Genomic DNA, 24,318 nt, shown 5'->3' with positions numbered 1-24,318 from the left:
TCGCATGCAAACGTTGCCCTATTGGTCACCAATTCATCCCACACATTAAGCCAACAGATAGTGATATGTTAGTGTAATTTGTCGACTAGAGACAAGGGTAAATGATACAATGAAAGTTAGAAAATAAACTAACATTATATATTATGAAACCATCTGCTGTAAAAACCCATATGGATTTATGCAACAGCTTTAGTATGAGTAGGCTATGATATCCCCCAGTGACCATAAACTGCATACTTGAGGAACCATAGGGAAGAAGGACATTGAGAAATCATGGCTCTAAACAGATGGGAACAAAACTGAGGAACTAATGGATGTAAGTGAAAGTCAGTTTGTCATTTAACTACTGTAATTGTACTGTGATTTATACAGTGATCTATAGACCCCTCACCCAGAGATAGTGTCCTCCTTGCAAAGCATTACACCATAATAAAACATTTATAAAGGCATTCAGTGTGTGCAGATGCATTTTAATCATAAAAATATGTTTCATCCTTATCCAGTTTATACAAATGCAAGGGTTCCCTCTAGAGGTTTTTATTCTCGAAGCAGAGGCCCCATGAGTACCCTTATAGCAAAAGTAGTAGTTTATCAATTGTTGGTCCACTATCTACAGAACCTACTGGCACATCAGCTATTTGTAGATAAACAGCTGAGGTTGCATCCCAAATGGCACAATACTCTCTACATAGTGCACTACTTTTGACAAGAGGGCCCTGGTCAAGAGTAGTGTACTATAGGGAATAGGTTGCCATTTGAGACAACCCGAGTGTCATTGGTTGAATTTCTGTGGCCACTGCAAAGGCATATTTCACAACACTGCATAGTATTTCTCTCAGGAGGTCCTTGTAACCCAAAACTCCCCGGTTTCATTCTCGTGGACAGATACACGTACCATACAGATACACGTACCATACAGATACACGTACCATACATAGTTGTAGCATTTGTCGACAGACTTTTATTCTTTTCAGATTTTTCTTCACTGATCATTTGGACAACTCACAATTTCACATCTTTAGAATTTCTGAATGCGAGGGGGACATTTGGCCCATAGACTGGCCCATAGACTTGCCCAACGCTGGCTGAGAGTTTCCGTTTAGAAGGGTGGAGACTTCGTTGGTATATTTTCTAATACGTCGCCTCCATGAACTCGATCGAGCATCTGACAATTATGCAAGATGTTACTTCTCCCGAGATTACATTCACTAGACAGTGCAAACAGGGGAAAAATGTTTCTAAATTAATGGGTACAACTTGAATTTGTCCAATAGGAGGAACTGATTATTAGCATTTTCTGACTGTTAGAATTTGTATGCTCCTGACCCGTTTGGGCCAAATTATCATTACCGTTTTGATGAATGATGTGCACTGTTCTGAATATCACAGATAGTAATGTAACAAATATACATAGCCACTCGTCTGCATCCCAAATGGCACCCTATACCCTACAAAGTTCACTACTTTTGAATAGCGCCCTATCTACTCTAGTCAAAAGTAGTACACTATATAGGGAATAGGGTGCCATTTGGAACATAACCATCATGTCCACTCTATATATTGCCTTTCAATTGGCAACTTTTGGGTATTCATCTTCTGCCCACTGAATACAGCAGTGTTATTCTGATCAGCCCATCCCTCCCTCCTCTTCAGGGGGGAAACATCCTGCCAGTTCATTAGTCAGTGTGTGCTGTTGTCCTGCCCACAAGAAGTGTGTGGGCTGTTCTGATTGGCGTTGTTGAAGTGGGTACAGGAAGAAGGGGCTGAGCTCTATGGCGAGGGCGGAGCGCACCAGGCCGACGCCCCCCAGGCGCTCAGAGCAGGGGTGGTAGACACGCCCAGTCCCAGGATGCATGTAGAGAGACTTTGGACGGAACTTGACGGCCAGCTTGTCACCGCCCCAACAGAACGACAGTAGCTCTGGGGCTCCTCCTGTCCCCACATCTGTCAACGTACCCCCAGTGGTCTCTGTCCCTGTACCGGTAGAATAGACAGATAGTTTGTCCTAGCTTCAGCTTGCTCTTTGAGGTTTTAACAGGGATAATGCAAAAGCACTTCGTGACAAATGATGTAAAATGGCTTTATAAATAAAATGTGATTGATTGATTGGTGGATTGACTGACTGATTGGTTGATTGACTATACCCCCAGCGGCCGGCATCAAGTGGGTGAACACCAGCGGACGGTCGTCACATCGCAGGAAGTTTCTCTCGCGGCCACACAGGGACAGGAAGGGGAAGTCGTCCTGGTACCGCCCACTCTCGTTCCTACGGAGACGGGTGAAGAAGAACACCAGGAAGTGCTTATCTGAAAACAGAGAGAGAAAGAGGGAGGAGCGATGGGGGAGGGAGAGCGAGAGGGGGGAGAAATAGAAACACAACCACTGCATAAAACACAATAAGAGTTCATTCTTACTATAAATCAAGTTACACTAACTATACTTAGCCTAGATAACACTGCTCCTGCTCTCAAAATACACTACATGACCAAACGTATGTGGACACCTGCTCGTCGAAAATTTCATTCCAAAATTATTGGCATTAGTATGGAGTTGGTCCCCCTTTGCTGCTATAACAGCATCCACTCTTCTGGGAAGGCTTTCCACTAGATGTTGGAACATTGCTGCAGGGACTTGCTTCCATTCAGCCACAAGAGCATTAGTGAGGTCGGGCACTGATGTTGGGCGATTAGACTTGGCTCGCAGTCAGCGTTCCAATTCATCCCAAAGGTGTTTGATGGGGTTGAGGTCAGGGCTCTGTGCAGGTCAGTCAAGTTCTTCCACAATGATCTCAACAAACCATTTCTGTATGGACCTCGCTTTGTGTACAGGGGCATTGTCATGCTGAAACAGGAAAGGGCCGTTGCCAAAAAGTTGGAAGCACAGAATCGTCTAGAACGTCATTGTATGCTGTTGCGTTAAGATTTTCTCCACTAAGGGGTCTAGCCCGAACCATGAAAAACAGCCCCAGACCATTATTCCTCCTCCACCAAACTTTACAGTTGGCACTATGCAGTCGGGCAGGTAGCGTTCTCCTGGCATTCGCCAAATCCAGATTTGTCCTTCGGACTGCCAGATATTGAAGAGTGATTCATCACTCCAGAGAACGCATTTCCACTGCTCCAGAGTCCAATGGCGGCGAGCTGTACACCACTCCAGCCGACGCTTGGCATTGGCCATGGTGATCTCAGGCTTGTGTGCGGCTGCTCGGCCATAGAAACCCATTTCATGAAGCTCCCGACTAACAGTTCTGCTGACATTGCTACCAGAGGCAGTTTGGAACTCGGTAGTGAGTGTTGTAACCGAGGACAGATGATTTTTACGCTCTACACGCTTCAGCACTCTGCGCACGCGTTCTGTGAGCTTGTGTGGCCTACCATTTCGCGGCTGAGCTGTTGTTGCTCCTAGACCTTTCCACTTCACAATAACAGCACTTACAGTTGACCGGGGCAGCTCAAGTATGGCAGAAATTTGACAAACTGAGTTGTTGGAAAGGTGGCATCCTATGACGGTGCCACGTTGAAAGTGACTGAGCTCTTCAGTAAGGCCATTCTACTGCCAATGTTTGTCTATGGAGATTGCATGGATGTGTGCTCAAATGTATACACCTCTCAGCAACATGTGTGGCTGAAATAGCCGAATCCACTAATTTGAATGGTTGTACACATACTTTTGTGTGTATATACATACTTTTGTGTGTGTGTATATATATATAGAAATAATGTGTGTGTTCCCCAATATATGCAGCATGTATAGAAAGTATGCTCCCCAATATGTGCAGCATGTACACTACCGATCAAAAGTTTGGGGTCACTTAGAAATGTCCTTGTTTTTGAAAGAAAAACACATTTTTTGTCCATTAAGCCTGTAATCGAACCCACAAATGCTGATGCTCCAGATACTCAACTAGTCTAAAGAAGGCCAGTTTCATTGCTTCTTTAATCAGAACAACAATTTTCAGCTGTGCTAACATAATTGCAAAAGGGTTTTCTAATGATCAATTAGCCTTTTAAAATGCTAAACTTGGATTTGCTAACACAACGTGCCATTGGAACACAGGAGTGATGGTTGCTGATAATGGGCCTCTGTACGCCTATGTAGATATTCTATAAAAAATCTGCCGTTTTCAGCTACAATAGTAATTTTCAACATTAACAATGTCTATACTGTATTTCTCATCCATTTTATTTTAATGAACAAAAAAAAAGTGCTTTTCTTTCAAAAACAAGGACATTTCTAAGTGACCCCAAACTTTTGAACGGTAGTGAGTGTATTTATAGTGTGTTCCCCAATATGTGCAGCATGTATATATAATATGTGCAGCATGAATATATAGTGTGTGCAGCATGTATAGTTGAAGTCGGAAGATTACATACACTTAGCTTGGAGTCAGTAAAGCTCGTTTTTCAACCACTCCACAAATTTCTTGTTAACAAACTATAGTTTTGGCAGAAAATTATGTCATGGCTTTAGAAGCTTCTGATAGGCTAATTGACATCATTTGAGTCAATTGGAGGTGTGCCTGTGGATGTATTTCAAGGCCTACTTTCAAACTCAGTGCCTCTTTGCTTGACATCATGGGAAAATCAAAAGAAATCAGCCAAGACCTCAGAAAAAAAATGTAGACCTCCACAAGTCTGGTTCATCCAAATAACCTGAAGGTACTATGTTCATCTGTACAAACAATAGTACGCAAGTATAAACACCATGGGAACACGCAACCGACATACCGCTCAGGAAGGAGACGCATTCTGTCTCCAAGAGATGAACGTACTTTGGTGCAAAAAGTGCAAATCAATCCCAGAACAACAGCAAAGGACCTTGTGAAGATGCTGGAGGAAACAGGTATAAAAGTATCTATATCCACAGTAAAACTAGTCCTATATCGACATAACCTGAAAGGCCGCTCAGCAAGGAAGAAGCTACTGCTCCAAAACTGCCATAAAAAGTCTGACTACGATTTGCAGCTGCACATGGGGACAAAGATTGTACTTTTTGGAGAAATGTCCTCTGGTCTGATAAACAAAAATAGAACTGTTTGGCCATAATGCACATCGTTATGTTTCGAGGAAAAAGGGGGAAGCTTGCAAGCCGAAGAACACCATCCCAACCGTGAAGCGCGGGGGTGGCAGCATCATGTTTTATTGGGTGCTTTGCTGCAGGAGGGACTGGTGCACTTCACAAAATAGATGGCATCACGAGGTAGGAAAATTATGTGGCTATATTGAAGCAACATCTCAAGATATCTGTCAGGAAGTTAAAGCTTGGTCGCAAATGGGTCTTCCAAATGGGCAATGACCCCAAGCATACATCTAAAGTTGTGGCAACATGGCTTAAGGACAACAAACTCAAGGTATTGGAGTGGCCATCGCAAAGCCCTGACCTCAATCCTAAAGAACATTTGTGGGCAGAACTGAAAAAGCGTGTGAGAGCAAGGTCTACAAACCTGACTCAGTTACACCAGCTGTCAGGAGGAATGGGCCAAAATTCAACCAACTTATTGTGGGAAGCTTGTGGAAGGCTACCCAAAACATTTGACCCAAGTTAAACAATTTAAAGGCAATGCTAGCAAATACTAATTGAGTGTATGTAAACTTCTGACCCACTGGGAATGTGAGGAAAGAAATAAAAGCTGAAATAGATCATTCTCTCTACTATTATGCTGACGTTTCACATTCTTAAAATAAAGTGGTGATCCTAACTGACCTAAGACAGGGAATTTTTACTAGGATTAAATGTCAGGAATTGTGAAAAACTGAGTTTAAATGTATTTGCTTGAGGTGTATGTAAACTTCCGACTTCAACTGTATATATAATAAGTGCAGCATGTCTATATAGTACGTGCGGCATGTCTATAGAGTACGTGCGGCATGTCTATAGAGTACGAGCAGAATGTCTATATAACATGTGCGGAATGTCTATATAATATGTGCAGAATGTCTATATAATATGTGCAGAATGTCTATATAATATGTGCAGAATGTATGCCTGAAAGCTGTAAAACAGATGCAACAGTTTATCCACATTTAAAATTCCATCCCAAATGGCACCCTATTCCATACATACAGTAGTGCACTAATTTTGTGTCCTGGTCAGAAGTAGTTCACTACATAGGGGATAAGGGTGTACCATTAGCATGCTCAGTGTTCTGCTGACTAAGATTGCAGAACATTGAGTACAGGTTCTGGCCTTAACCCTGAGCGTACACTACATCACCTCCATATGTTCTCTAGGTGGGAGCTGAATGCCAAACACTGGGTGTTGCTTACAGTAATGCTTGGCACATGACATAAGACTACACTGAGGCTCAGCTTGTGTAGTAGCAGGGACAATCATGTTTACAACAGAATATGAAGACTGAATAATGAAGGTCACCACAGCATCTCATATATAACCACGGGCAGAGATGATAAGATAACCGTCAATATTACCTTTGTAAGAGGGTCATTTTTACATCTGGAAAGAGGTAACTAGACTGCTCTGTGTGGTGTGTACTTTAAATACCTTTGAAGCACGTGACAAAGTTTTTCACTTTCGTGTCATCAAGGAACAGCTGTGGTAAAAACAGAAGTTTAGTTAGCTGATCACTGCAACGAAATAATTTCACTATTTAGTTGTATTTTTTGCGTAAGACATTCACCTGTCCTTGGTGGTCAATGTAGTAGAAGTATTCCCGAATGCGCGGTTCGGGGCTCTGGCCTTGTATGTAGGTGACGTTAGTACGTGTACCAAACTGGGTTACAAACCGCACGACACTGAGGTACCGCAACACCCTCTGCCCACTGTTGACAACCACAGCCCCGCACAACATACTGAAACCACCCGGTAGAACTATTGGACTTTTGTTCAACTATGATCAGTGTCCTCCGTGCAGCGTCAAAAACATGGCACATACAACCGATGTACAGACTTCAAACGTGAGTGGAAATATATTAGCTGACCTGTCTGTATCCTACTGACAACGTGATGTTATGAAGCTTTGGTAGCTTACTGCCGGAAGCGCAGCTTTCTATGGCGGTCGGACAAATCCCGTTCATAAAGCTAGCTACTGCTACCAAGTGGATACATTAAGAAATACACCAAATACATTGTTACAAAAATACCTTCTGTACTGTACTTTCAGGAACAAAGTATCTGTTCTTCATTTTATCCCGAGCCTTTAAATATGTCGATTTACAAATGCAAATTGCTGGATTTATTGCGAGAAAATAGACAATTTAAATATAGGCTATTGAAAAAGTATTTATTACAGGACCCACAAGTGCATAATGGTCCAACAGGCCTAAGTGAACTCCCTGGCTCTATTCCATGAAGATTGGCCTACACAGCATGGCTACATGAATACCAAAAAAGGCCAACTTCATACCACCAATAAATCTAATGATGAGTCATACTTTTAATATGACATTATACAGGCATTCAGTGACAACAGTGGCGTAGTGTGCCCATAAACAAATCTTGACAATTGTCATTGAAATTCAACCACACAGTAGGCCTATGCATACAAACGACCTCATCTTCTCATAAGACATTCCAAGGCTGAATTAATGGAGAGTCAAAGCAACATTCTGGACACCCAATCAGAAGCTCCATTCGCGGAGATGGGACGAAGTAGACAAAGCGGCCGATTCAGGCGTACTGGTCATTGCTTGGTCAGATACAAATTCCGTGTTAAAAAACAACTGGAAACTCGGGAAAAAACGAGCTCCGACTGGGAAAATAGATTTCAACGGTCATCAATCTCGGAATTCCAACTCGGGCCACTTGCTGGAGCTCCGACTTTACAACCTGAAGATCATGATTTGACCTCGTTTTTTTCCGAGTTCCCAGTTGTTTTCAACGCGGCAAGAGTCCCCAAGGCTGTCATTGTTACCAACCTCCACAGTTTCTTCTCCTCCACCTTTCTTATTCGAGCGAGAGGTTTCCGCCTTTACTTCTTCTCTGGTGGGTGGAGTCGGTCACCTGAACAACAAGGTAGGACATATTTATTGGGTGAGCGAACTGAGATCTCCACAAAAATGTTTACATTTTCGGATTCATAGTTCACCAAACGGAATCACCTCAACTGCCAGTAAGTTTTTTCCCCCCCTACTTGTGTTCCCCTTTATGGTTGTTTGGTTATATTTACAGTTGAAACTGTTCACAGTTCAGAGCGTAAATGGCTGTGGTCTCCGAGAATCATACGTTGTTGAGACTTTTATGAAATGTTTTTACTTTCATGCCTAATCAGAATCACAGGCTACAGCCATTCTATTTCACTGCATTTTCTTTTTACACAATCTGTGGTTTGTCACTGTGGCTCTATGTTCAAAGGTCGGGGTTGTATGGCGCGTTTATGACATTTGGTGACACATTGGGTGTTTTTCCGGGCAGTTATGAGCCAGCCGCACAGAGGGCAAAGGGGGAGAAACGGCGGTCTCCACGAGCATCGGGAACACAGGCCACGACGGGAGCTGCAGCACAATGATAGACAACCATCAAGCGACAGGTGTGTTCACAGGATGTTCACATGCACAGTCACTAGGCATCTATGGTGACAGACTGCATGATGTAGCCTGTCTGCCACCCCCTAAGAGCTGGTTGTAGGAGAGAGAAGCACTTCAACCCTCTCTCTCCCCCCTCAGGTCCTCTTCTCAGCCTCCATATTACAGGGACTCCACACCCCCTCTTAAACATGTGCGGCACCAAGAAGCCCCAGGAGAGGATCATAATGGGTCCAAATGCACCAATATCTGCTCTAGGAGAGGTATGTAATGTTAGTGTCTTAGATTGGGACAGAGAGTAGAGGGAGAGAAACAATTGTGTGGAGAACGTGAGTCACAATAGACAGACTGTCATACCTGTGACGAGGAAGTAATTGCCTGTGTGGTTAGCTGAACACTGCATCACACACAAACACTGTCAGTCATAGTGTCAGGATTTAGTTTCCCTCTCTTCACCTAAACTACGCCTACACCCGCCCAGTGATACTACTACCCCTGGACATACTTCTCCCTCCGAATACTGGTCAGACCGGTTCTCACTTAGGCTAGTAAAACTGCACTTTACTCGCTTTGCTGTTTTAACACGCACACACCTCCTGTTGCTTTGATTTGAGCAGAGAAATGTGATCAGTTGATTATGGGAGAAAGGTGATAAATATAAAGGAAGTCACACACTCTAATTATGCTCCCAAACATTTAATAAAGATAGCCCAATTGGTAAAAGACCAAGTCCATATTATGGCAAGAACAGCTCAAATAAGGAAAGAGAAATGACAGTCCATTACTTTAAGACATGAAGATCAGTCAATCTGGAAAAGTGCAGTCGCAAAAACCATCAAGCACTATGGCTCTGAGGACCACCACAGGAAAGGAAGACCCAGAGTTCTCTGCTGCAGAGGATACGTTCTTTAGTTACCAGCCTCAGAAATTGCAGCCCAAATAAATGCTTCGGAGTTCAACAGACACATCTCAGCATCAACTGTTCAGAGGAGACTGCGTGAATCAGGCCTTCCTTCATGGTCGATTTGCTGCAAAGAAACCACTACTAAAGGACACCAATAAGAAGAAGAGACTTGCTTGGGACAAGAAACACGAGCAATGGACATTAGACAGGTAGAAATCTGTCCTTTGGTCTGAGTCCAAATTTGAGATTTTTGGTTCCAACCGCCGTGTCTTTGTGAGACGCAGACTAGGTGAATGGATGATCTTTGCATGTGTCGTTCCCACTGTGACGCATGGAGGAGGTGGTGTGATGGTTCTTTGCTGGTGATACTGTCAGTTATTTATTTAGAATTTAAGGCACACTTAACCAGCATGGCTACCGCATCATTCTGCAGCGATACACCATCCCATTTGGTTTGCGCTTAGTGGGACTATCAATTGTTTTTCAACAGGACAATGACCCAAAACACACCTCCAGGCTGTGTAAGGGCTATTTGACCAAGAAGGAGAGTGATGGAATCCTGCATCAGATGACCTGGACTCCACAATCATCTGACCTCAACCCAATTGAGGTGGTTTGGGATGAGTTGGACCGCAGAGTGAAGGAAACAAGTGTTTCGCATATGTAAGAACTCCTTCAAGACTGTTGGAAAAGCATTCCAGGTGAAGCTGGTTGAGAGAATGCCAAGCGTGTGCAAAGCTATCAAGTCAAAGGGTGGCTACTTTGAAGAATCTCAAATCTAAAATATATTTTGATTTGTTTAACACTTTTTGGCTACTACATGATTCCATGTGTTATTTCATAGTTTGTCTTCACTATTATTCTACAATGTAGAAAATGGTAAAAAGAGAAGAAAAACACTTGAATTAGCAGGTGTCAACTTTTGACTGGTACTGTACATGTGACTAAATAAAAAATTGAATCTATAGGTATCGTGTTGATCTGTTCAGTCCTGACCAACGCCCTGGTCCTGATCTGTGTGGTGGCAGCTCAGATGGTGATGTCAGGCATGTCTGCTATGGGCGGCCTGGCAGGAGGCAACTTCAACCTTAACACTAACATCCCCTTCGAGGGCCAAGAGCTGCAACAGGTACAAGACAGAAACAAGTGCCGTGTCCCAAATAGTACCATATTCCTTATATGGTCCACTACTTTTTGAGGGCTCTGGTCAAATGTAGTGCACTATATAGGGCATAGGGTACCATTTGGGATGTAGTCATGGATTTCAAAGATCCTTTGTCATAACACGGTACATTCTATCATAGCATCTCCACAAGACAGTTGTCTACATTTCCTGTTATGAAGACCCCACCCTAACACCGTACTTGATTGCAGGTGAGAGACCTGGACATGCAGTACAGCCAGATGAGAGCTCCGGGAATCTACGGGGGCGTGGCATTTGCCCTTGTCTTCGGTGTTGTCTCCCTCTTGTTCGTGGTCTCAGGGAACAAGCCCGCTCACCTGCTGGGCCAGAAGCTGCTGATGGGAGCGTTGGTGTTCCAGGGTTTGGGGGCGGTACTCTACGTGGTGGCGGTGGGGTTGTACCTCCATTTTGTCATCCAGGTAAACAGTACAGACGTGTGTAAGAGAAGGGAGAGGCTGTACGCACGTTCAGGTTTAACCTGGATGAACTGTGATGTGGGAGGGGCAGACGCGGCCGTGGCTTTGTTCGGGCTGATCACTGCGATACTCTACACTGCTGGTACGGTGCTCACGTTCCACACGGTGCGCTGGGTCAGGGGCTACCTGAAGGATCGCAGGCTACACGAGGAGAGAGATAGACGCCCCCCTAGTGCCAGCTCCCACCCACATAGGGCACCACTACGGTCTGATACCGCTCTGTGACGGAGACGCAGGTCGAGCCCCAAGTGGCACCCTATTCTCTATAGAGTGCACTACTTTTGATCAGGGCCCATAGGGCTCTGGTCACAATAAATAGATTATGTAGGAAATCGGGTGCCATTTGGGACGACGCCACAGATGAACCCCGGAAGGGACCAAAGTGCTTTTTCACTCGATCCCTTTTCATTAAAACGGTCTGTCCATTTTTGACAGTAATGGGACTTGCAACTACCCACTGGGCAAAGATGTCTGTTTAAAATCTAGTTTTGATTTACTTTTGAGTTGTCAACAGTTAAATCAACAAAAATGTGAACCATGTCATTGGATTTAGGTTTAAAGTTGGGTGGAAAAAAAGACAAATAGCCCTAACTTTTTACAAATCCAGTAAGTTTGATGTTGATTCCAATATCACATTGAATGCTTTTGTTGAAATGACATGGAAAAAATGTTTGATTCACCCAGTTTGTGCCCAGTGGGTAAGGCATTTGCTCTGTAAACTTCTGTAAAGCATGGATTTGATATGAGTTCCTTTTTAACTGCAACATGAATGACCCACTGATCTCACAGACTGGTCTTGTTATTCATCAATAAAACTTTTGTATGTGTGTGTAAATAGAGGTTGCATGTAAATAAACCTTTACATTTATCTGCCACTCAAGCTTGATTATTTTGTATTTTCTAGTAAAACTCAAACATTTTGCTATACAAGACATGCCACGATGCCACCATGTCAGACTGGCTAACATTTCAGAGGTGTGATACAGTACATCAGTTATCCTGCTAGGGGCAGAAGTGCTCCATATAACCACTCCCAACCCCTCCCCAGTCCTGTCCCTGTTACTGGGCCACTTTGAAGGTCGAGACTGACTGATCAACAAATCACCTGGCATAATAAATAACTACTCATTATTATTTGTAGATCAGTCAATTTACCCATGATACATTACGGTTTTGATGCTCTCGAACACGGCCACCATCTCTCCGGCAGTGTCCCCAGGCAGCATGCCAGTTATGACATTACAATGGATCTTCTCTGCACTGATGTCACAATGAGTCACTCAGAATGTTTTGTGTGTTCAAAACAACTGGGAACTCAGAAAATACAAGGTCAAGATGTCAGTGGAGGTAAAGGCTCCACCCCCCCGAAGTCTGAGATTTCCAAGTCCCAGTTGTTTTGAATTTTGCTGTGAAGTAACAATCTGTCTTTATGACATCATACACAACATTCTGCAATGTTAGGTAATGGTGACTGGAACAATGCTATCACAATTGCACCTGCAGCCTTAACCTCAATGGAATATCATATTGAGTGGAGTTAGTTACATCACCATGGTTGCATCAGACATTCCAAGCAGTGTGGAAGTAATAATAAATCATACATTTTAGTTTAAGCTCTTTTTCAAGACACCCAGTCACTTTACAGTGATTGCACTGCAGTCTTCTTTTCACACACACCATCACTGCTGCCCCTTCCTATGGTTCGTACGAGGTTAGCCCCTTCCCACCTCTCCCAAAACAAGCTAACAACCTTATGATTATTTGAAAATTTAGATTTATTATAGAAAAAGTAGCTTTCCTGTGTGATTAGCTTAGATACAACAATGCCTTTGTTGAAGTGAGTTCATTAGATCACATAGGCCCCACACATTCATTGAGCTGCGTAATACCAGTATCCCCCCTTTCCAGTGTTCTCCCCAGTCCTTACACTTCTACCTATAACCCCCCATCCATCTCTCCCTCCTTTCCTCAGACATCTGTCTGTGTCAACAATCTTCTGAAATAAAAAAAAGTATTTTCTCTTAGAGAAGATTAATACACGTCAATTATTAGGTCACTTAAGAGTATGCAACTCCTAGGATTTAGTTTGTCTCTTGGCATCAGTCTACTTTAGAGGCCTACAGGCAACCATACACAGTCTCTGTCCCAAATAGCAACCAATTCCCTATATAGTGAACTACTTTTGACCAGGGCTCTGTAATAGGGAACAGGGTGCCATTAGGGAGGGAGCCAGTCAGGCTGCCTTGCTGGCTGGCAGAAAGAAAACAGCTCTCTAGCAATAATAGTTCAGTCAGTCTAGCAGAATGTATCATTCAGCTTTATAATAGTTCAGTCAGTCTAGCAGAATGTATCATTCAGCTTTATAATAGTTCAGTCAGTCTAGCAGAATGTATCATTCAGCTTTATAATAGTTCAGTCAGTCTAGCAGAATGTATCATTCAGCTTTATAATAGTTCAGTCAGTCTAGCAGAATGTATCATTCAGCTTTATAATAGTTCAGTCAGTCTAGCAGAATGTATCATTCAGCTTTATAATAGTTCAGTCAGTCTAGCAGAATGTATCATTCAGCTTTATAATAGTTCAGTCAGTCTAGCAGAATGTATCATTCAGCTTTATAATAGTTCAGTCAGTCTAGCAGAATGTATCATTCAGCTTTATAATAGTTCAGTCAGTCTAGCAGAATGTATCATTCAGCTTTATAATAGTTCAGTCAGTCTAGCAGAATGTATCATTCAGCTTTATAATAGTTCAGTCAGTCTAGCAGAATGTATCATTCAGCTTTATAATTAGTTCAAATAAAAGTATCTGCATAAAAAAAAGTGCTTAATCAATTCATCACAAAATATAAAAAATGAATTAATTATATTAACTTGAACTTGTGAAGCAAGTAAATAATGCCTGTGTTTATAAAAATGCATTGTATTTCCTGGGGTCATATAGTTAGGAATATAAAATGATAACAGAATAAAACAAGTATTGCTGGCCATTAGCAGGTATGAGGCATCTTCAGGACAGTCTTCAGGAGGGTCGGTGTGTTTCCCCCGTAACTCCTCAATCTCTGATCCCATTCATTGGGATATTGAACAGCGTGTCATTTGGGACACACCCATACGGGAACTCCTCTCCAGACATTCTATAATAGCCGTAGCAGGGATTCTTCACAGGCGCGGTCTAATGTTCTGTGAAGGGGTTGTAACAGAACGGTCTGGTGAGCTAGAAGGGCGTGACGTAGTATTCTGCTGCAGGCAGGGACTGGGGGTGTGTCTGGTGGCCCTGGGGGTGTGTCTGACTCTGCTCCTGTTGTTTCATGATCTCCCGGATCTCCTCCTCCAGCTCGGGAGGAATGACGAGCTTGTCGTCAGGGTCCGGCTGGGCCGGAGCGTTGAAGTAACCTCCTTGCTTCCTGACGGGAGCGTCGCCCACCTCCTCTATCACATCCTGGCTCCGCCCCTGACACGCCACCGAGCCGTTACCCCGCCCCTTACGCCCTAGAGTCCCACCCAGAGTCCTACTGGCCGAGCTAGAGCCTGAGCCCGCACCTAACTGCGCCTCTCCACTAATCACACACAACCCTGCTCCAGTCTCTCCAGGCCCCACCTCCTGTCCCTGAACAGTGTGTTTGGGTGTTACAGTGTCTGTCTCTACAGCCCTCAGCTCCTCTTCTCCTACAGGGTCAGGGCTAGTGTCAGGGCCGGGATGATGGTCAGGAAACAGCTGAGGGGGGGACGAGGGTGGGGTGGGGGCTGACTGGCAGGCAGGTGGAGGTAAAGGCTCAGGCTGCTGTGTGACAGAGGTGTTAGGGTGTGTGTGAGGGTCAGGGTTGGGGTTGGGGTGTGTGTGCGGGTCAGGGCTGGGGTGTGTGTGCGGGTCAGGGTGTGTGTGCGGGTCAGGGTGCGTGTGTGGGTCAGGGTGCGTGTGTGGTATTGGTATAGAGCTGGCCCGTGCTCTCAGACAGTGTATGTCAGCCTCCACCTCCACTCTGCTCCCATTAGAGAACACCCCAGCTATAGGCTCCTCATCCTCACTGTCCAGCCCATTGTCAGACAGAGCCCCAGAGTGCTGCCTCTGGAACGATGCTCTTCCACCTCCATACACACCCGCTCCCCGCCCCAGCACCCCCCCGCGACCCCCCAGGGCCACGCCCTTCTCCGTCTGATTGGCTGGCTCGTCCGACGACGCCGTCGACCCCACCTCACTGCTCATCTCCGACGTGCTGACCTCACTGCTGACCTCACTTCCTGTCCCCATCGCCGGAGGCGGTAATGGTAGAGTTCCATCCGCTGAGCCGTATCCGGGGTGGTGGTGTGTGTTACCAGCGGTGTGTGTGTGTTGTGTTTCCAGGCCGGGGCTGGGTGGGGGTGGTGGGGGTTCACAACAGCAGCAGTCTTCAGTGATACTCAGCTGCACCACCACAGCACACAGACTGTCAGGACAGCCGTAGCCCTGCGCCAGCGTACACAGCTTCTTGGCTGCTGCTAGGGAGTCTGGGACATTACGCACTGCCTCCACTGCCTCGCAGGTGGACATGGTATCCCACAAGCCCCGGCTGGCCAGGATGAAGAACTCATCCTGCGGGGTGAGGGTTACCGTGGAGACGTGGGGTCGTGGGGTCACGGCGGGACACAGGAAGGAGTAGCCCATGATCCTGGTGGAGTCCGTCACTCCGTTCACCTTGTTGTCCTGAGGGGAGGGAGGGAGGGTTAGGACCTCTCAACAGACTCACAGACAGACAAAGACATACAAACAGTACAGTGTGTGTGTACCTCAGTGATGATAGCATGGTGCTGGCGTGCTCTTTGGTACTCTGACTGCTGTCTGATGGTGTGTGTGGTGGAGAGAGGGAGGGCCTTGCCATCACGACACAGAACTGCTTGACACCTTCCCACGTTAGCCGCTGTCACCGTGAAACAGCCCCCGCCGCCACGGTCGCTTGGGGCAACTAGGCCATGACGGATGTGGCAGAGGGCCGCGGACCCTCCCAGCCTCTGTCCTGCCGTGCCCAACTTCCTGTTATAACAACAACAACATGAGATGAACAGGAGTTCTTGTGTGTGCGCATGTGTTTGAGAAAGAAACTGTGTGTGTGTGTGTGCATCTGGGAGAGAGACCATGTGTGTACCTCTGCATGGTGAGGAAGGTGTTGGTCATATAGTCCTCTTGGTTCTTGCTCTTGTGCAGTTCCTCGGCCAGCACGTCTCCCATGGTGCATTGCAGCAGGTAGGGCACCTCAACGTTCCGGTCTCCATCAAACACCCCGTACAGAGCCTCCCTGCTTCCACAGAAACTATCCAACGCCAGGGCTGCTACACACAGCCTGAGACAAACACAAACACGTTAGGAATAACACACATACACACTCTGTGCTGCTATTCCGAATAGAGAGGCTATCCAGAGATAGACCAACAGAGGAGTGATGGATGAAGAGGGAGAGAGATAAAGTGTCATGTTTACTGTTCATTTCTGAGCAAGAGAGAGAAAGGGAGAGATACAGAGAATGTACTGACTTGTTGTTGACCCCAGAGGCCTCTGTGTATCCGTGGCTCCAGACTGCAGGCTCCCCGGGCCCCTCACTGCCACACAAAGAGGAGGGAGATGGGTCCACACGGAAACACCTAATGTTACTGCAGGAGGGAGAGAGAGAAGAAATACATCAGTGAGTTTAAAAATACATCGGGCGTATAACACGAATGTCTAGCAGCCCAAAGGTTGCGAGTTGGAATCTCATCACAGACAACTGGAGCATACTTAATAATATTTTTTTTATTTTACCCCAATTTCGTGATATCCAATTGCGATCTTGTCTCATCACTGCAGCCCCTCCCCCCAAACCCTCCCCTAACCCGGACGACGCGGGCCAATTGTGCGCTGCCCTATGGGACTCCCGGTCACGGCCAGTTGTGACACTGCCTGGGATTGAACCCAGGTCTGTAGTGATGCCTCATGCACTGCGATGCAGTGCCTTAGACCACTTAGCACTATTTTTAACTGCTTTACAACTACTTAGCATGTTAGCTAATCCTTTTCCTAACCCTTCCTTTAACCCTTAAACCTAACTCCTATACTTAACCCTAACCCCTAGCTTAGCTAACAGTGAGATAGCTAACGTTAGCCACTTAAATTAGTAACATATTGTACGTTTTGCAAATTCGAAACATATGTTACGAATTACGATTCTTATTGTATCATTCAAAATGGGTGGTGGACATCCACAAATGAATACATGCCATCCACAATGTAACATATCATACTAAATGGAGTGTCCCTGATTTACATACAGAATAATCCAAAATGCTCCGATACTAGGTTGGTGTGCACATGCATTATGGTGTGTGTGCATTTGACTCTGTGTGTTGTTACTTGAGCAGCTCGAGGCTCCGGTGGTCCAGGTTGAGGCGAGGGTTGCCTGTCAGGTCTAGCTCCTGTAGTTTAGCAGGCAGAGACTCTGGGAGGACTACCTCACACAACTCATTACAGCTCAGATCCACACACTGCAGGAGGGAGAGAGAGAGTAAGACCGAGAGGTCAAAGACACGCTGGCCAAGATCAGATGTCAGGGTTATTAATAGTGTGTGTGTTTTCACAGCAATCTCATTAGGGGATTCATTTATGAGATTACAGAGGTTGTGTCCCAAATGGCAGAACCCTATAGACCATGGTTATTCAAAGTCCGGAACTGGCTGGTTTTCTGTTCCAACTGATAATTAATTGCACCCACCTGGTGTCCCAGGTCTAAATCAGTCCCTGTTTGGAGGGGAAAAATGCAAAAAGGAGAGTAACTGGCTTCAAGGTCTAGAGTTGAGTTTGAGGGACATAGACCCTTGTCAAAAGGCACTATATTGGGAATAGGTTGTCATTTGGGACGAATCCAGAGAAGGGCCTGATATACCCTGGCCTCCATACTTGTCCCTGGTTAATGTGACAGACCTGGACACTGCTAAACAGGACCATGTCAACCTCAACCATGAAGTCAGAGTATCAGGAGAGAGAGTGTGTTGTGTCTGTCCTACCTTCATGTCTTGAAGCTGGAGGACCTCAGGGAAGACAGTGATGTTGTTGGAGTGGGCAGAGAGTGTGTGTTGTGTCTGTCCTACCTTCATGTCTTGAAGTTGGAGGACCTCAGGGAAGACAGTGATGTTGTTGGAGTGGGCAGAGAGTGTGTGTTGTGTCTGTCCTACCTTCATGTCTTGAAGTTGGAGGACCTCAGGGAAGACAGTGATGTTGTTGGAGTGGGCAGAGAGTGTGTGTTGTGTCTGTCCTACCTTCATGTCTTGAAGTTGGAGGACCTCAGGGAAGACAGTGATGTTGTTGGAGTGGGCAGAGAGTGTGTGTTGTGGCTGTCCTACCTTCATGTCTTGAAGCTGGAGGACCTCAGGGAAGACAGTGATGTTGTTGGAGTGGGCAGAGAGTGTGTGCATGTGCCTGCAGCTCAGGATGGTGGTGGGCACCGCTCTCAGCCTGTTCCCACTGAGGTCCAGTTCCTCCAGCTGCTCCAACCGAGCCATCTTACTGCAGTGGCAGTGAGAGAGGGATTTAGATGTTTAGAAAACCTTTATTGGCACCATTTAACTACTGTACATACATAGCAAACTCAAGTGCCATTAAGTAAAATGTGACTCCACAGCAGTGCCTACAAAGTTAAAACCAGCCCCCCTCCAGAGAGAAAGAGAGAGACAGAGAGAAAGTGGGGGTGAGAAAAATAAGGGTTTTCAAACGTGTGTGCATGACAAGCAAGAAGACAGTAAAAGAGAGTTTGTGTGTGTATGTATGCATGTGTGTGTGTGTGCGCGACATGCTCACATGCTCGTGCGTCTGTCCCAGTGTGTGTGTGTGTGTGTGTGTGTGTGTGTGAGAGAGACCTGGCTGGGAAGGTCTGTAGCTGGTTGTAGGCCAGGTGCAGCACCCTGAGGTGGGCGTGACCAGTCAGCAGAGGGACACTCTTGTCCGTCAGGCTGTTATTGGTCAGATACAGCTCCTGCAGGCTGCTGAAGCTCTCCTCTGATAGGCTGGCTGGAGGGAGGCACTCCAGCTTATTGGCTGATGCGTTCAGGTAGCGCAAGCTGTGAGGAAAACCAACCAACAACATTAGAAAGTAGCTAAAGAAGTAGACAGGGAAGGTGTGTGCGTTCCAGTATCTCTCTCTCTGTGTGTGTGTGTGTGTGTGTGTGTGTGTGTGTGTGTGTGTGTGTGTGTGTCCTACTGGTGAACGTGCAATCACTGGAGAATAAACTGGATGAGCTCTGTTCGTTATGTTTAATGTTATGTTTCACCAGGACATGGCTGAACGACGACATGGATAATATACAGTTGGCTACCAGCATGTCACATGTGCAACCAGAGAATTTTTTAAAATAAAAATAAATAAAACTCGAGACCAACTTTACTCCTCACACAGAAACGCGTAACAAAGCACACCCTCACCCTCCATTTGGCAAATCTGACCATAATTCTTTCCTCCTAATTCCTGTTTACAAGCAAACACTCAAGCAGGAAGTACCAGTGACTCGTTCAATACAGAAGTGGTCAGATGACGCGGATGCTAAACTACAGGACTGTTGTGCTAGCACATACTGGAATATGTTCTGGGATTCATACGATGGCAGTGAGGAGTATACCACATCAGTCACCGGTTTCATCAATAAGTGCATCAACGATGTCGTTGGAATCCATGGATTACAGGCAACATCCGCACTTCAAGGAGCGGGACATATTCATAAGAAATCCCGCTATGCCCTCTGACGAATCAGCAAAACAGGCAAAATGTCAATACAGCACTAAGACTGAATCCAACTACACCAGCTCTGGTGCTTGTCGGGTGTGGCAGGGCTTAAACTATTATGGATTACAAAGGGAAACCAAGCTGTGAGCTGCCCAGTGACGAGCTAAATGCCTTCTATGCTTGCTTCGTGGCAGGCAACACTGAACCATACATGAGAGCACCAGATGTTCCGGACGACTGTGTGATCATGCTCTCCGTAGCCAATTCACAAGGCTGCAGGGCCAGACGGACTACCAGGACGCGAACTCAGAGCATGTGCTGACCAACTAGCAAGTCTCTTCACTGATATTTTAACCTCTCCCTGACCGAGTCTGTAATACCTACATGTTTCAAGCAGACCACCTTAGTCCCTGTGCCCAAGAACGCCTAGGTAACCTGCGTAAATGACTACCGCCATGCAGCACACACGCCATGAAGTGTTTTGAAAGGCTGGTCATTGCTTACAACACCATCATTCCAGAAACCCTAGACCCTGTCTGTCTGTCCGTCCCAGTATCTATGTGTGAGTCTGTCCCAGTATCTGTGAATGTGTGTCTGTCTGAGAATGTGTGTATGTCTGTCCCAGTATCTGTGTGTGTGTGTCCCAGTATCTGTGTGTGTGCGCCTGTCCCAGTGTCTGTGTGTCCCCCAGTATTGGGGTGTGTGTGTGTGTCCCCCAGTATCTGTGTGTGTTTCCCAGTATCTGTGTGTGTGTGTGTGTCCCAGTATCTGTGTGTGTGTCCCAGTATCTGTATCCCAGTATCTGTGTCTGTGTGTGTGTGTGTGTGTGTGTGTGTGTGTCCCAGTGTCTGTCCCAGTATCTCTGTGTGTGTGTGTGTGTGTGTCCCAGTATCGGTGTGTGTGTGTGTCCCAGTATCGGTGTGTGTGTGTGTCCCAGTATCGGTGTGTGTGTGTCCCAGTATCGGTGTGTGTGTCCCCCAGTATCTGTGTGTGTGTCCCCCAGTATCTGTGTGTGTGTACCAGTATCTGTGTCCCAGTATCCGTGTGTGTGTCCCAGTATCTGTGTGTGTGTGTGTGTGTCCCCCAGTATCGGTGTGTGTGTGTGTGTGTGTCCCAGTATCGGTGTGTGTGTGTCCCAGTATCGGTGTGTGTGTGTGTGTGTGTCCCAGCATCTGTGTGTGTGTCCCAGCATCTGTGCGTGTGTGTCCCAGTATCTGTGTGTGTGTGTGTGTGTGTCCCAGTATCGGTGTGTGTGTGTGTGTGTGTGTGTGTGTGTGTGTGTCCCAGTATCGGTGTGTGTGTGTGTGTCCCAGCATCTGTGTGTGTGTGTGTGTCCCAGCTTCTGTGTGTGTGTGTGTGTGTGTGTGTGTGTGTGTGTGTGTGTGTGTGTGTGTGTGTGTGTGTGTGGTGTGTGTCCCAGCATCTGTGTGTGTGTGTGTGTGTGTGTGTGTGTGCGTGTGTGTCCCAGTATCTGTGAGTGTGTCCCAGTATCTGTGTGTGTGTGTCCCAGTATCTGTGTGTGTGTCCCCCAGTATCTGTGTCCCAGTATCTGTGTGTGTGTCCCAGTATCTGTGTGTGTGTGTGTGTGTGTGTGTGTGTGTGTGTGTGTGTGTGTGTGTGTGTGCCCAGTATCTGTGTGTGTGTGTCCCAGTATCGGTGTGTGTGTGTGTGTGTGTGTGTGTGTGTGTGTGTGTGTCCCAGTATCTGTGTGTGTGTGTCCCAGTATCTGTGTGTGTGTGTCCCCCAGTATCTGTGTGTGTGTGTGTGTGTGTCCCAGTATCTGTGTGTGTGTGTGTGTGTTCCCCAGTATCTGTGTGTGTTCCCCAGTATCTGTGTGTGTGTGTGTGTGTGTCCCAGTATCTGTGTGTGTTTGTGTCCCAGTATCTGTGTGTGTGCGTGTCCCAGTATCTGTGTGTGTGCGTGTCCCAGTATCTGTGTGTGTGCGTGTGTGTGTCCCAGTATCTGTGTGTGTCCCAGTATCTGTGTGTGTGTGTGTGTGTGTCCCAGTATCTGTGTGTGTGTGTGTCCCAGTATGTGTGTGTGTGTCCCAGTATCTCTGTGTGTGTGCGTGTGTGTGTCCCAGTATCTGTGTGTGTGTGTGTGTGTGTGTGTGTGTGTGTGTGTGTGTGTGTGTGTGTGTGTTTGTACCCAGTATCTCTGTGTGTGTGTGTGTGTGTGTGTGTGTGTCCCAGTGTCTGTGTGTGTCCCAGTATCTGTGTCTGTGTGTGTCCCAGTATCTGTGTGTGTGCGTGTGTGTGTCCCAGTATCTCTGTGTGTGTGCGTGTCCCAGTATGTGTGTGTGTGCGTGTGTGTCTGTCCCAGTATCTGTGTGAGTGTGTCCCCCAGTATTGGGGTGTGTGTGTGTGTGTGTGTGTGTGTGTGTGTGTGTGTCTCAGTATCTGTGTGTGTGTGTCCCAGTATGTGTGTGTCCCAGTATCTGTGTGTGTATGTCCCAGTATATGTGTGTGTGTGTGTGTGTGGCTGTCTCAGTATCTGTGTGTGTGTGTGTGTCCCAGTATCTGTGTGTGTGTGTCCCAGTATTTGTGTGTCCCCTTGTGTGTATGTCCCAGTATCTGTGTGTGTGTGTGTGTGGCTGTCTCAGTATCTGTGTGTGTGTGTCCCAGTATCTGTGTGTGTGTGTCCCAGTATCTGTGTGTGTGTGTCCCAGTATCTGTGTGTGTGTGTCCCAGTATCTGTGTGTGTCCCAGTATCTGTGTGTGTGTGTGTCCCAGTATCTGTGTGTGTGTGTCCCAGTATCTGTGTGTGTGTGTGTGTGTGTGTGTGTGTGTGTGTGTGTGTGTGTGTGGCTGTGTCAGTATCTGTGTGCACGCGTGTCCCAGTGTGTAGCCTACCTCTGGGCCTTAATGAAGAGGTTGTGTGGTAGCTCAGTTAGCAGGTTGTGTTGTACATCTAGAACCTCGAGCTGAGATTTCTCCAGCCGCTCAGGTAGTCTACGCAGACCGTTACAACCCACCAGCACTTTACGAAGACTAGCACTGCAGAATAACCTACTCGAGAGACACGACAGTCAGAGACACACACACACACACACACACACACACACACACACACACACACACGACAAGACATTCAGAGAGACACGACAAGACAGTCAGAGAGAGACACACACACACACATGACAAGACAGTCAGAGAGACACGACAAGACAGTCAGAGAGACACACACACACACACGACAAGACAGTCAGAGAGACACACACACACACACGACAAGACAGTCAGAGAGACACACACACACACACGACAAGACAAGACAGTCAGAGACACACGACAAGACAGTCAGAGACACACGACAAGACAAGACAGTCAGAGACACACACACACACACACACGACAAGACAAGACAGTCAGAGACACACGACAAGACAGTCAGAGAGACACGACACGACAAGACAGTCAGAGACACGACAAGACAATCAGAGACACACGACAAGACAGTCAGAGAGACACACACGACAAGACAGTCAGAGAGACACACACACAGGACAGTCAGACACACACACGACAAGACAAGACAGAGAGAGTGTGTACAGTACATCTGTGTGTGTGTGTGTGACTGTGTACAGTACATCTGTGTGTGTGTGTGTGACTGTGTACAGTACATCTGTGTGTGTGTGTGTGTGACTGTGTACAGTACATCTGTGTGTGTGTGTGTGACTGTGTACAGTACATCTGTGTGTGTGTGTGACTGTGTACAGTACATCTGTGTGTGTGTGTGACTGTGTACTGTACATCTGTGTGTGTGTGACTGTGTACAGTACATCTGTGTGTGTGACTGTGTACAGTACATCTGTGTGTGTGTGTGTGTGTGTGACTGTGTACAGTACATCTGTGTGTGTGTGACTGTGTACAGTACATCTGTGTGTGTGTGACTGTGTACAGTACATCTCTGTGATACTAACCGTATGGGTAGCTCTTTGATGTTGTTGTGGCTGATGTCCAGGACCTCTAGTCGGGTGCTCTCACACACCCAGTCAGGCACACAGTCCAGATGGTTCCTACAACACAACACACCCAGTCAGGCACACAGTCCAGATGGTTCCTACAACACAACACACCCAGTCAGGCACACAGTCCAGACGGTTCCTACAACACAACATAGCCAGTCAGGCAGACAGTTCCTACAAAACAACATAGCCAGTCAGGCAGACAGTTCCTACAACACAACATAGCCAGTCAGGCAGACAGTTCCTACAACACAACATAGCCAGTCAGGCAGACAGTTCCTACAACACAACATAGCCAGTCAGGCAGACAGTTCCTACAACACAACATAGCCAGTCAGGCAGACAGTTCCTACAACACAACATAGCCAGTCAGGCACATAGTCCAGATGGTTCCTACAACACAATAGTAAAAAAAAAAAAATTTGAAAAAAAAAAGGAAGATCTATAGTTACAAGTATCGACGTGTAAAGAAATGTAAAAAAAAAGTTAAAGACTGCTACTGTGGGTAGCGTTAGCTGTACCTGCGCCAAAACTTATCTTTCATCTTATAGCTTCTTCTCCATCTTTTCAAATAGTGAGCCAACATTTTTTC

At 46.2% G+C, this 24,318-nt stretch overlaps 3 protein-coding genes across 9 annotated transcripts in view; 1 reads left to right on the top strand and 2 right to left on the bottom strand.

Moving 5' to 3' along the window:
- Positions 1-453: 453 nt before the first annotated feature.
- On the bottom strand, positions 454-7,253 carry c10h8orf82 (chromosome 10 C8orf82 homolog). 2 transcript variants are annotated; one of them, XM_014123288.3, is made up of 4 exons: positions 6,638-7,253; positions 6,502-6,550; positions 2,124-2,306; positions 454-1,974 (listed from the first exon to the last, which is right to left on the bottom strand). In XM_014123288.3, exons 1-4 carry the CDS (start codon positions 6,806-6,808, stop codon positions 1,628-1,630), a joined length of 750 nt encoding a protein of 249 aa, XP_013978763.1. In that variant the 5' UTR covers positions 6,809-7,253; the 3' UTR covers positions 454-1,627. The 2 variants fall into 2 exon arrangements, with proteins under 2 accessions (XP_013978763.1, XP_013978764.1); XM_014123289.3 differs by having other exon boundaries at positions 2,145-2,306.
- Positions 7,254-7,407: 154 nt separating this feature from the next.
- si:ch211-191a24.4 (MARVEL domain-containing protein 3) lies at positions 7,408-11,918 on the top strand. 4 transcript variants are annotated; one of them, XM_014123283.3, is made up of 5 exons: positions 7,408-7,971; positions 8,371-8,485; positions 8,622-8,743; positions 10,353-10,513; positions 10,759-11,918. In XM_014123283.3, exons 1-5 carry the CDS (start codon positions 7,545-7,547, stop codon positions 11,266-11,268), a joined length of 1,335 nt encoding a protein of 444 aa, XP_013978758.1. In that variant the 5' UTR covers positions 7,408-7,544; the 3' UTR covers positions 11,269-11,918. The 4 variants fall into 4 exon arrangements, with proteins under 4 accessions (XP_013978758.1, XP_013978762.1, XP_013978759.1 ...); XM_014123287.3 differs by having other exon boundaries at positions 7,690-7,971; positions 8,311-8,485; XM_014123284.2 differs by having other exon boundaries at positions 7,868-8,068.
- Positions 11,919-12,800: 882 nt separating this feature from the next.
- LOC106560398 (PH domain leucine-rich repeat-containing protein phosphatase 1) overlaps positions 12,801-24,318 on the bottom strand; it is a 54,072-nt gene continuing 42,554 nt past the window's right edge. The window contains exons 9-17 of one of the 3 annotated variants that reach the window (XM_014123276.3): positions 23,682-23,777; positions 22,612-22,767; positions 18,900-19,100; positions 18,051-18,549; positions 17,401-17,531; positions 16,548-16,664; positions 16,163-16,357; positions 15,807-16,050; positions 12,801-15,723 (exon numbers count right to left, since the gene is read on the bottom strand). In XM_014123276.3, the coding sequence (XP_013978751.3) occupies positions 14,257-15,723; positions 15,807-16,050; positions 16,163-16,357; positions 16,548-16,664; positions 17,401-17,531; positions 18,051-18,549; positions 18,900-19,100; positions 22,612-22,767; positions 23,682-23,777 (3,106 nt within the window). In that variant the 3' untranslated portion in view covers positions 12,801-14,256. The remainder of the gene's footprint in view (positions 15,724-15,806; positions 16,051-16,162; positions 16,358-16,547; positions 16,665-17,400; positions 17,532-18,050; positions 18,550-18,899; positions 19,101-22,611; positions 22,768-23,681; positions 23,778-24,318) is intronic. The other 2 variants (XM_014123278.3, XM_014123277.3) reach the window with 2 other exon arrangements.

The sequence above is a fragment of the Salmo salar genome, chromosome 10, assembly GCF_965601325.2.
Source record: "Salmo salar chromosome 10, fSalSal1, whole genome shotgun sequence".
NCBI lineage: Eukaryota > Metazoa > Chordata > Actinopteri > Salmoniformes > Salmonidae > Salmo > Salmo salar.
The sequence above is the reverse complement of the archived record's forward strand: the minus strand, read 5'-3'. Positions and strand labels throughout refer to the sequence as shown.